The 12,342-nt window shown below is 44.1% G+C and overlaps 2 protein-coding genes across 2 annotated transcripts; both read right to left on the bottom strand.

Moving 5' to 3' along the window:
• Window positions 1-271: 271 nt before the first annotated feature.
• On the bottom strand, window positions 272-8,030 carry TREMEDRAFT_35671 (uncharacterized protein; the record flags this gene model as incomplete). The annotated part of the gene is made up of 27 exons (XM_007008051.1): window positions 272-428; window positions 669-873; window positions 1,024-1,137; window positions 1,272-1,388; window positions 1,536-1,647; window positions 1,782-1,930; window positions 2,085-2,156; window positions 2,207-2,329; window positions 2,428-2,510; window positions 2,657-2,713; window positions 2,806-2,861; window positions 2,906-2,952; window positions 3,282-3,813; window positions 3,901-4,203; window positions 4,374-4,691; window positions 4,871-5,183; window positions 5,321-5,470; window positions 5,515-5,576; window positions 5,690-5,772; window positions 5,818-5,931; window positions 6,147-6,327; window positions 6,484-6,538; window positions 6,590-6,611; window positions 6,654-6,803; window positions 6,990-7,203; window positions 7,326-7,692; window positions 7,903-8,030. The coding sequence occupies 27 exons, from the start codon at window positions 8,028-8,030 to the stop codon at window positions 272-274; spliced, it is 4,284 nt and encodes a 1,427-aa protein (XP_007008113.1).
• A 1,129-nt stretch (window positions 8,031-9,159) lies between these two features.
• TREMEDRAFT_70368 (uncharacterized protein) lies at window positions 9,160-12,217 on the bottom strand (the record flags this gene model as incomplete). Its single annotated transcript, XM_007008114.1, has 5 exons — window positions 9,160-9,204; window positions 9,299-10,061; window positions 10,307-11,156; window positions 11,199-11,763; window positions 12,005-12,217. 5 exons carry the CDS (start codon window positions 12,215-12,217, stop codon window positions 9,160-9,162), a joined length of 2,436 nt encoding a protein of 811 aa, XP_007008176.1.
• Between the last annotated feature and the right edge of the window lie 125 nt (window positions 12,218-12,342).

Genomic DNA, 12,342 nt, shown 5'->3' with positions numbered 1-12,342 from the left:
CTGATACTCTCCTTGGATCCTTGGTACCACCCTGACAGCAGAGGTCACTGCAGTACAGTAGTTGCTGTTTTGGGTGAGATGATATGACATGATTTAATGACGAGTGGTGGTGAAAGGGAATGACGTAATGAATGTGGCGATGTGGCGGATAGCAAAGTACCAACAGCGCACGCACCATGCCCCGGTATACGAGTGCGAGTGCGATTACATACATGGGGATATCTGAATCTACATAAATCTATCTCTACAGGTACGATAACTAATCTAATGCTTATGAATCTATCATTGTCATAGAAACTAACTTTTGAAATTCTTCCTCTCCCTGTGCATGACAGAGAGAATGGAACGATGATGTTGGATCCATCATCAATTCGGAAGGTTTACCATATTCCAACACTTTTCCCTTGTCCAACACAATAACCTTGTCACTGATTGTCAGTTCCTTTCGTGACTCCATCATCTCCGCTCTAGTCTACACCCACTTCAGCTCCTTAGGTATCGGTCAAGAGAAAAGTTGACCCAATGAGACAATTCCAAGTTTGATATAGGGTGCCAACCAGCAATCTGAATGAGAAGAGTAGAAAGATTGAAACCGCCATAATGGGAAGAGGAGGAGGAGAAATGATGGGACAAATGTAGAATAGAAGTAAGAGTCAATTGTGACTCACTAATGTATAATAGTCTCTAAACGATGTGCAATCACCAACATTGTAGTACCTTGAAAACATTCTTTTATCGTACGAGTAATCTTAGCATCCATCTCGAGATCGACAGAAGAAGTAGCTTCATCCATTACCAATACTTTTGAACGTTTCAACAATGCTCTAGCTAAACATAAAAGTTGTCTCTGACCTTGAGAGAAATTGGCTCCTTCTGAACTTGTCAGCTTCATTTGTACTACTCCTCTAGATTCTTCATTGAGAAGATGAGACGAAAGATGATATCCTTGCATGTCTTTTTCTCCACATGGACATTTTGGTTTATTCAAATTGGTGATGGAGGGATATCGTATAGAAGACTCACCAACAGCAACATAAGTATCTAGGTTAGCAAATGGATTATCCCGTTTCTCTTCTTCTCCTGGATCATCAGATGAGAGATGAACTCTTTTGAGGGCTTCATATATTTCCCAATCATCTATCATCTCAGCTACTTCTGCTTCACTACGTAACTGATAACGAGCAAGTGAAACCATCACTTCATCTCCCAATTTCCCGATGACGACGGGATCGGGAAAAGGAAGAGATGGATTGTCATGTGAAATTACTCACCACGTTGACCTGTGACATCAAGGGATTCTCGTAAAGTTCCACTGGTCAAAGAACCATCTTGTACAACCATGTTCAACCTCCCACGCAGATCGTTCAGTGGTATGGTTGAGATATCTACTGTCAGGATAGTGTTCAACACAGACTCTGAATCATTGGTTTGATGATCGTCCTAAATGTATGAGCTCAGATGGTCAGGTCTGAGAGACAAGAAAGAAGGGAAAGAGGAAGGGGAGTAATAAATGGAGACGGAGATGATTGACATACCCGTATCATCGATGGTGATAGTTCCAGAGTACGGAGTAGTACGGAACAAAGTGGTGGCAAGTGTCGATTTTCCTGATCCTGTCGAACCTACCAACCCAACCCGTTCACCAGGCTAAAAATCAGTTTCATCATCCCTATTCGGAACACATTTTCCTTATACCTCAATCGTGACCAATACAAAATCATACTACATACGGGACACAACAGGGAGCACAAAAAGGAGAAGAAGAGAAGAGATGAACATACCTCGATATCAAATGAAATATCATGTAATACATCCGGTAAATCTTCCGCATACTTCATGTGTAAGTTCCGGACTTTGATCCTTCCGTCCTGAGGCCAAGATGGAGGTGGACTGATGCCTTCAGACGTTTCTTGTTCTGGCATTTGTATATCTGACCGATCAGGCACTTATATCTCCACCCCAATCGACTCTCAGGTATCATTTCCCCGACACCAGACGAACGACTAGCTCAATCTGTTGTAAGAGAGAAGCATGAGTGAGCGGGAAGGAGGAAATGGCTTGAAGGGACAAGGGGAATAACTCACAGTAATTCACTCTTTCAGCATGTACAAAGTTCATTTCCAAGTCACTATATTGTTGTAAAGTATGAAATAAGACTAAAACATCAACTCTTCCCCATTCAATGGCACAAAATACTTCAACTCACCTCCAGACATGCGTACGGCAAACAAAAGGATGAAACCAGCTTGAGCAGGAGTGATGTCGGTTCTCTGAACTAAAAGCAAAGCTGTGGCGGTGACAATACCAGAAGTAAGAGTTTGAACTGTTGCTCGCATCCAATTATAACCTATTATGAGCTCACTGTGTAAATGATTTGAGATTGGAAAAGAAGGGAGCGTGGGAGTGAGATTTTATGAGTTCACTCACATGTCCAATCGGCCACATTAGCCACTCTCTCTCGATTCATAAGTGCCATCATAGAAGCAGCCATAACCTCACTAGACCCAGTCCTGTTTGTCTCAGCTTACTAGAAACGTTGAAGAAGAGTATTCAGAGTTGTGGAAAGAACGATTATGTGAGATTATGAGCGAATGTGCGGAGGAACGTTGAGCAACGGTATCAGATAAGACAGAAACGATATGAAAGAAAGACACACGCTCGAATCATCACCACCCCATCTATCGCATCGTTATATAAACTCATCAAAGGTGAGCTTACACGAGCCATGATCCTTCTCAAATCGGCACGCATCTTTCCCAATCTTTATGTCAGCTATACCACACTCGGTGAGGAGGATCAGCTCACACGGCAGAAAGATAGTACAGCGGAATACCGAAGATGACTAGAAAAATCACTAGTAACTGAATGTCAGCTTCTCTAAGCAACTCAAGGTTCGGTAGCTTACAGGAGTACGAGTGAGGATAACTCCGATTGATGAGATGATATCTAAAGCTAGAGCGATGTCAATATCTGCTACATATGTTGAACCTTACCCGCTTACCGCTCATTGCTGTTCCTGTTGATTAGTCAAAGTCCCCACGCAGAAGTGACACAAACTAGCCAATGACTAGCGGACCATTGGAGCGTAGTAGATGTTGTCAAGATTGACAATCGTACATAGCCTACAGTAAAAGTAGTAAAGAAAGTAATCGCCGCGGGAAGGTGAATAACAATGGAACGAAACACAGGGCGCAAATGAGACCTCCACGTACTCGGGATTTTGTGAGGAGGGGAAGGAGTATAACGTGACATGGAGTGAAATGAAGGAAGAAATCACTCACTTCCAAACGCATCCGCACTGACCGCATCTAAATTGTAAATGTCCTGTCCGAAAACATTCATCAACCTCCCTCTCGGTGTAGCTTCAAACCATCCCACACTGGCAGCCATAACTTTCCCCAATAATTCTTTATGTATCAAATGACTTCCTCTGGAATAAAACCCATAATTTCCCACTCCATATAACCAAACCCATCTTCCAGTCCCACTCACCATGCCACATGATAACGCCAATATCAATAGAAGCAGATAACCATTTTGATGATTGGGAGAAGGATCTTCACACCATCTTTCGAGGATATATGATTGGATGAAATGTGTTGCTTTGGCTATAGATAAAAGTAAAATCCATGTGATCCAATATGACCATCCACCTGCCGCACGTAGCATGAGCCAATAATGTGAGCTTGCCACTCGACCCACACCTTGATGTTCTACCGTATACACTTGTCTTCCTTTGTGATCTTCTCCATCTTCATATTCGGCTTGATTTTCGTGTGGTTCTTCAGAGTTTTCGGAATCGTCATCATGGAGCTGAAGTGAAAGTGATTCAGGCGGGGGGTCATGAGGTAAGGTGGAAAGAGCTTGAGAGGTGCTAAAGTCAGGTCGGGATGGATCTACAGGACTCTTGGGAGAAGCTAATGCAGTCAAAGCTTCTGCGTCCGCATTCTGGGAAGGACCAGCACTAGTCACTCGACCATTTTCAAGGACTATGACATATTCCGCAGCAGGTAAACAAAGCTCGACATGGTGGGTGACCAGAATGACCGTACGATATCGGAATAGAGTACCTTGAAAGGCATTGGCAACCAGGAACTTTGCTGTATGAGCATCGACGGCGGAGAGGATATCGTCGAGATACACTGTCCGAGAACGGGAATATAGACAACGAGCCAGATTGATACGAGCACGTTGACCACCGCTCTGACTGTAAGCTTCACCATTTTGTCTTAACTAGGAGATTGCTCTTCTCCATGCTGACCATACATATTTTATGCTCGATGGGTCAGGGATATAATACTGAATACGGGGATTTGAGCCAAGGGACGATGATGCGGCGAGTCTTGGCATGAAGCGGACGGAATGGAGCTTACCAAAGTCACACCCATCTCGCCTACTTCTGTCCTATCACCCTCTTCGAATCCTTTCAAATCTCCACTCAATCCGGCTTCCCATAACGCCCTTTCATATCTTTCCTTCCACATAGGTTGTCCGAACAAAACGTTGTCCTTGATAGTCCCATGACGGATATACGCCGCTTGTGGTGCGTAACACACAGAATCATCCAGCCAAGTACTCAAGGTCCATGCGCGCCGGACGGCCGGACCGTTAAGTGGTGTGGCCGCCGGATGGGTTCGAGGAGCGAGAAGGATTCCAGAAGTGACGGTTGCTTCACCCAAAAGCGCGCGGAGCTTTCCATCAGTACCCTTCTTCCCCCCCTGTCTGGACACGGCACATCGCGTAAAAACCTGTGAGGCAATCCATATGAGAGATACGCAGAGGGCAACTGTGAGCGGTCAGGAGGGCGAGACAGTCGCAGAGAACTCCCAAGGAGAAAAACAAAATTGAGCAGACAAAGGAAATGACTTACCAATAAGCTCTTCCCCGACCCAAGAGGACCACAGACAATCGTCAACCTTCCTTCCGGGACACTCAATGTCACATTGCTCAACTTGAATTTATCATCCATCAACTCTTCTTTGTTCCCTTCCTCACCACCTGGCCACTCGACAGTTGCATCAGCCATCACGATCCCAGAGGGTACAGCCGAGGTGTTCCATGCTTCCACATCAACTTCAGGTTGATTGAGATAACTGGCCACACGGTCCAAGGCTACTTTAGCTTGGAAACATTGTTGTAAGGCATTGGGAAGCCATGACATGCTGCTTTTAATGCGGCCAAAGCTGAGCATCAGAGATGGTCTCGATCTCCATACCGTTGCCATATTGTCTGCAAGATGCAAGAGTACAGATGCAGGGAGTAAGGCGTAACAATGAACTTGGTCATATGTAGCTGGGTTGGTTGACATCAGAGAACTCACATGGTCATTGCAACAAATGCACTGGCAGGTTCCAACGGTCTTCCCAAAACGACAGTATGGAAACCCAAAGTAGCCACCAAAGCCACTCCAGGAGTATGTTCAGTGATCGCCGTAAAGATAGTTCCTAGGGTATATCGCCATCGCTGCCACCTGTACCGTGAGTCTTCATCGAAAATGAATATGTCAGCGCTTACTTGACTTCTTCAGTTCTCAGATCAGTTATTCGTTTCTTGTAGAATGGCTCGAATGCGTTCAACTTTCGGTCAGTCAATGGACATCAATCACTTGTGAAGGGAGCTGTGGGGACGAAATGAATACCGGCCTACGGAGATAGGAGTCAAAAAGACAGGAAAGGGAATATACTCTCACCTTGACCACTTTGACACTCATCAGAAATTCCTTCACCGCGTTTGTTCTCGCATCTCTCGCTTTGGCCCAAGCTCTATCACAACCTATTCCGTTACTTGGCCCGGGTAAACGGAATATGAGAAACGTACGATAAATGAGTTTTCCGACAAAGTAAGGTAAAGGTGCAAAAATAGGTATACAGGCGATACCTACCAACGCGCTGATGCCTAACATGGAGTATAAAAAGTAGGTTCCAATCAGTACTGCGAATTAGCTGTCGAGTCGGTCTTTTCCATCCTACGTCATCATATTCCGGAAGCAACTTCAATCTGTGGCATATACCTTGCAGAGTATAAAAAGTAATAATTCAAGTTGAGAGGAAAGAGATAAAATGTTAACATAGACGAAGGGATTATTGGGAGCTATTGAAAATTATAAGGGTATGGAGATGGAGAACGGTATTGAGCAAGAGACTCACAGTTGATTGTATTATTGGGTAAACCCCATACCAAATGCTGTAAGGTGGATAATGTCCAATTATCAATAGTCAACAAATTCAAGATTTGACTCCTGGACCGAGTTTTCAATTCATCATTGTCAGACGATTCTGTCGACTCGAGAGATCTTGCATCGTGAGAACGTAAGATTTTCTGAAACAACTATATATGAGCATGGTCTTCCTACTTATATTCTAAAGTTGGATTCCTGCACATCCGTTTCAGTTGTCAACATACTTCTGTGTGCTACGTTGGGCCATAGAAAGAGGGTGAGGGAGAAAGAGAAGGACGAAAAGGGACCACAAAGATTAGACGTACCAAAGAAGAAAGTGTCATCCTTATCGGTACATGAAGGAACACATGTTCCCTTACACTATCCCGTCAATCATTCATCTCACTTAGGTGAAGAACTTTGAATACTAACCTAGCAAAAGCCGAAATGATAACTTGTGATCAGTCTTACATCTCCTCATATTATGGTGACTCACCTTCAGTCGATTGTCCAACGAATAAAAGACCGCAGAGTACATAAGCGTAAGTCTTATCTCTTTCCCCTGGGATGAAAGATTGTATCAATTCATGTTGTGCGAATATGACTAGATAGCCGAAGAATTGAGGTAAACCTTCAAGAATGACATCTATCCGTCAGGTCTTTATACTCTTTCCCAGTTGATATTCTATGGCGAGGTAGTGGGATATGTTTTAGTTACACTTGATGAATATCACTTGAAGATGCGTCAAATGAAAAACGATCAAGGTCGAGAAATGCTGAAATCATAGTGAATAGAACTCTGGGAGATACAGTAAAGAGATCGAACACCCACTTATCAACATATTCCAAGTTTGTCCCCTATAAAGAGCTTTGAGAACTTGCCAACCTGTTATCTTTTCTATATTCCCTTCCTTGTCCAAACGGACATTCCCATGTTTGTATACGGTAGCTCTGAAACCCGCGCGTCGTTGTTGTTGTGCTAGATATGGTAAATCACCAAGTGCTAAGGAGGTAACTCTCATGGATTTGAAGAGAGTTCCTGCGGACTGTTCGTGAGTTCATGTTTGTCTGAAATGTATCACCTTGTGTATGAAATGTATCCAGCCTAAAATGCAGTCTGGTACGCCAGGTGACAAGACGAATGGGAGGTCTGAAGATCAAAGTGGACGAGGTGAGAGGGAGGAGGGAAAGTTCTACTCACATATGTCAAGAAAATAAAGTCCAACATTCCACAATTAGCTCTATCAAATACCTCACTTTTTCCATCTTCCTCGCTCCGGAATCCTTCATCTCCTACTGCATCATTACCAATATTTTGTATCATATTCGTAGATCTGAGAAGCTTTCGGCTCTTTCCCTCTGACCGAACAGGATCTCTACTGAGTCCAAAGCCAGTCCCTAACTTAGGTGTCTCATATCCCAACTTTGGCCCGCGTCTCATAAACCCAACAACCAACCACGCAGCCATTTGAAGCATAGTACGAATAGTCTTGATCCCGAAACCTGGGACATTCCGAATGCCTTCGGTATCGATACTGAACAGAGATACGATCGACGAAAAGGGTTTCGAGGTGAACATTGAGATACTGTCGAAGAAGGTCGAGAAAGAAAAATAGTGAAGGTTGGGAAGGTATGAACTGGTCAAAGTCGAGGAAGAGATGTAAGATGAAGAGATTGACGAGGTAAAGGAAGTGGAAGAAGAGTGGGATATAGAGGTGGGAGAGAAAGAAGGAGTTTGATGATACTTCAAAATATAAAACAAATCGGGTGCTTGATGTAGGAGTATCATGAGACTTAGAAACCAGAATCCTTGTGTGCATAAACGACGGTGAAGAGCATTATGTCGAATATCCGATTCTTTACTTCCTTTCATTCGACTACGATGTGAGTTACTGGAAGATTCGGATCCAGCGGATGGGGCCAGATAAAGAGGTCGGAAGAGGGAAAGTAGGTATAGAGATAGTATGTATAGCTAGAGATCAGTCTCGCGTTCAAATATGCGACCGAGTGCAGAGGTTTAAGACATCAGAGAAAAACTTGAACTGTATAATTTTAGATTGAGCACTGAGGTGTACACGTCGTGATGGATGAAACTGTCGCAGGGGAAAGGAATAGGATGATAGAGGTTTCGAGGAGATGAGATAGGCTGTAGAGACTGATCATTCCAGTTTCAATGTAAGGAGTAGTGCAAAACATTTGTGGAAATTCAGTATACTTACCATGCTCATTAAACCCACTACGTTCACTCCTATCCTAGCATTCACCATCCCATCCCTCTTCAACCCAAGGTCACCCATCTCATCCACACTCAACATTCTAAGCTCATTCACCAAACACCATCCCTCCAAACCCAACCCTAATCCCATCAACAACCCCAAAAACATCTTATATCGTCTAACATGTCTTGTGAATTCTCCCCAACCGATAATGACATCAGGTTCACCTGCTGCTGGATCATCTTCCATCTCTTGATCTTGAACATATTTCACGTTTTTGTAAGTCTCATACTCTGAATCCTGAGTCCAGAGCGGATGATCAATTCTGTCATCCTGTAAAAGTCTTTCAGACTCACAAAGCGTTGAATTGGACATCGGGTCGTGGATCACATCGGTACCTATGCGTATGTTCTTATGGTCACCTGTGTGAAGTAGATGAAGACTGCTTTGTCAGGGTTCCTTTGTATTCGTCATGGTGTCAAAGGCAGCTAAACGTTAGCAGATCAGACAATCAGCGGTTCAGGTCAATGGAGTGTGAGCTTTGACGAGAATGATGATAATCGGAGTTGGACGGTGCCTGCGAGGATCATAGATGTGATTGGGATTTAGCTTGGAGTGAATGGAAGACAACGACAAGAGACGATGACAGATGAGCGTGGACTTTGATGACGAGAATGAAGGTGCGATGAGAAAGGGAGAAATACTGCGAAAAGCGATAGATTAGTAGGGTGGTCAGTAGGCTTCCTTCTAGCTTTTGTGCATTTTTCTCGCTATTCGTGTTCGTGACTAGACCAAAAGCAAAGAATTGAGGGTAGCTTCTGTAGCTACGATCTAATCGTCAACATATGTGTGAAATGATCTTCGGTCAGAGCTTTGAGAAATAAAAACAAGCTTGGAACATGTGAGAAAAAGATAAGTGACTCACCTCCAAAGCCTGATTAACCTCCAAAGTCCTCCTAGCCTCCCTTAACCAATCCCCCGCCAACTTCGCCGGCCAACCTTTCAACCTATTAACTTCTCTCGCAGCTCCATCCAAATCCTTTTGTGCCAAACACCATTCAGCTCTCGCCAAAACGCTTCCCACATCATCTCCATCTACCAAACCCGCTTTAGGTGAAAACATGACCTTACTCAATACTTTGCTCGCGAGATGAGAGATGACACCTGCTTCTTCTGGATCCGGTACCAAAGAAGCGGAATGAATACGAGGTGCTACTGATTGTGTGAACCATGTAGCTAAGGAAGAGAAAGATTTTATACCAGTTTGAGGAATGTTTGATTTTTCTAATTGAGTGAGAGCGATGGTTATTGCTTTGGAATCTGTCCCAAATCCATCAGATGACGTAGAGGAGTTGAGAGAAGAAGAAGAGGTTTGGGATGAGGAAGAGGTGGAGGAAGAGGAAGAAACGAGATTTTTCAAAACCCTTAATTCCTCTTCGAAAGTGATATCCCCAGTATTGACTTTAGTTTGAATAGCACGTAATGCCGACCAAAGTTTGTGTAATTTCACATTATCATCCAGCGTAGCTGAATTATCCAAAGTTATACGTTCCAATTGTTTCAATGAAGTTGTGAGATTGTCTAATTTGGCAAGACGTCCACCACGTTCTGATTCGACTTGAGATTTGATGGAACGTAACCACCGACGTTGAAGTTCGATACCTTGGGAAATCACTTCTTCCCGAAGTCTAAGATCAGCTCTGTCCTTAACATCTTCCACAGCTCGAACTCAAGTCACCCTCGATAGACTCAGTCATATAGCCTTGCGGGAACGTGTGAATTGAGCAGCGAATGATGGTATGATTGACAGTTGAGATGGAATGAAGGGTACGATGTTTTAAGATCAACAAAGGGTTGGTCAAAGCGGAATATTTCGAAAGTCCAGTAATCATAACAGATGAAGAAACAGGATGATCAACTCTAGACGAATTACCTTTTCTCAATACCCTCTCTTTGCACTTCCAATTCCCCTTCCAAAGCTTTTCTCCATTCTTCCACCATTTTACCCCTTTCCTTCTCCCACTCTTCCTTCAATCCTTGTTCACCTCTCAACCTCTCCGTTTCTTTCTCCTTTAAAACAATCTCAAAATCTTTGATTTTCTCCCCTACAGTCTTCTCCATTCTCTCTTTTTCAACCCTCTTCACCTCCGTCAACCTCCCGTTCAAGGCTGATAAATCTTCCTGCGCTTTGGTGAGAATTATTCCCGCCTCGGAACTTGTCGCCGCTGCTGTACCTGCGAGAGAAGTTGTGAGTGAGTCTATCGTGCTTGCCAATTGTGCGATTATCGGTTCCTCAATCGCAAACTCTTTTACCTTCGGTCCCAACAGAGGTAAAGTCTTGCCTGTATTCTCATTTTTTTCAGGTTTTGGAGGAGGAGGGATGTAATATCCAGGAGGAGGTTCGAAACCTAATGGCAGTGGTGTTTTGTAGATTTCTTTCCCTTCAAATGATGGTTTTTGAGGAGTGACAGTTTCAGGTTTTAATTCTCTTGGACGTTGAGTATCAACCATTACTCTTGGACCAATTCCTTTCCCAACGTCACTTGTAGAGATAACGGGTAAAGTTGAAGTTTTCGAATCAAAGTTTGACAATGCTCGTTCGGCTTCACGTACGATACCTTCTACTCCATCTGAGAAATTGAATGGTACTTCTTTGGCTGTTTCGGCAATTTTATGTCCAGCCTCAGTTGTGATCTCTCTGACATGTTCCACCATTTCCTTCGCTCTCTCCTTCACTTCAACCGCTTTCTCTTTGATCTCCTCCGTCCTTTCTTTGAGTACCTCTGTAGCATGTGTGATACCAGAAGACGTTTTGGATTTTTCACCAGAAACTACATTCTTTACTTTTCCCAAACCCTCTTTAGTCGCAGTGGACAATTTATGAACTTCATTCCCTGTCTCTAATCTAGCTTTCTCAATCTTTTTCATCAAATCATCTTTCCCTTCTCTTATAGTCTCCGCTGTGCTTTTACTGGGAACCTCACCTTTTGCCCATTGAAGAACCTCTACAACTTTCTTACTCATCGTCCCATATCCAAAACTCTGCCAACCATGTTCATCCGCATAATCAGCTACGAGCTCGCCGCCAGGTAGAGTTATGAATAAATCGCGGTAGGTTTCATAATGCGTGGAAAGCCAACCTGAAGTAGGATAAAAAATGAGGGCTCCTATAGATGTGTAGAGGATGAGTCGACGGAAGAAACGACGTTGTTTAGGCGGGGGAGGGGGAGGGGGAGGAGGAATACCGTTGGTGCCTGCAGGAGTAGGAGCATTGGTTATGACCACTGGACGGATAGGAGGGGACCCGGGGGTTGTAGGCGGGACGGTTCCAGCTAATGTTGTGGGGGAGGAAGTGGGACCGAGGGGAGTAGAAGGAGGAGTCGCCAGTAACTTTTCGTCAGTTTTCCGTCCAGCGTCGTAAGACACAGCTCACCCGACGTTGTATACCCTTCCTATAGACGAGGGAGAGACGGGACCTAAGCCTGATAGCTTGCATGATGTATATATAGAGGGAGAGATAGAAGGTGGAGGAGACGGAATGTAGGGCGTTTTCGGGGGAAAGAGCAAAGTGGTCTTAGACGACCGTGGGAAAATGTCAATTTCATAGGGGAATTTCCATCCTCAGTTCTACCCATAGTACTACCATGGCAGCGACGGTGGCGACAGTGATGACGACCATGAACCCAGAGGTCACTTCCAACGGCTTGGGGTACGTAGGAAAGACGGAAGTAGAGGCATCAGGGTCAAGTTCGACTATAGTGAAGAAAGAAGAAGAGTTGGAGATATTAATAGAGTTTGGGTGAGTTTTCCTACTTCCTGCTCCTCTATAACCTCCTGCGTACATCTAACCGTCTTTACCTATCTATCCCTCGTCTGACTGTCCGATACTCACGTCAGTTGTCCTCATAATTACTATCACCTATTATTATCCTCTATCACTTTGATTCACAAACCATCTCCCATAACCCT

This window comes from Tremella mesenterica (assembly GCF_000271645.1).
Source record: "Tremella mesenterica DSM 1558 unplaced genomic scaffold TREMEscaffold_18, whole genome shotgun sequence".
Classification (NCBI taxonomy): domain Eukaryota; kingdom Fungi; phylum Basidiomycota; class Tremellomycetes; order Tremellales; family Tremellaceae; genus Tremella; species Tremella mesenterica.
The sequence above is the reverse complement of the archived record's forward strand: the minus strand, read 5'-3'. Positions and strand labels throughout refer to the sequence as shown.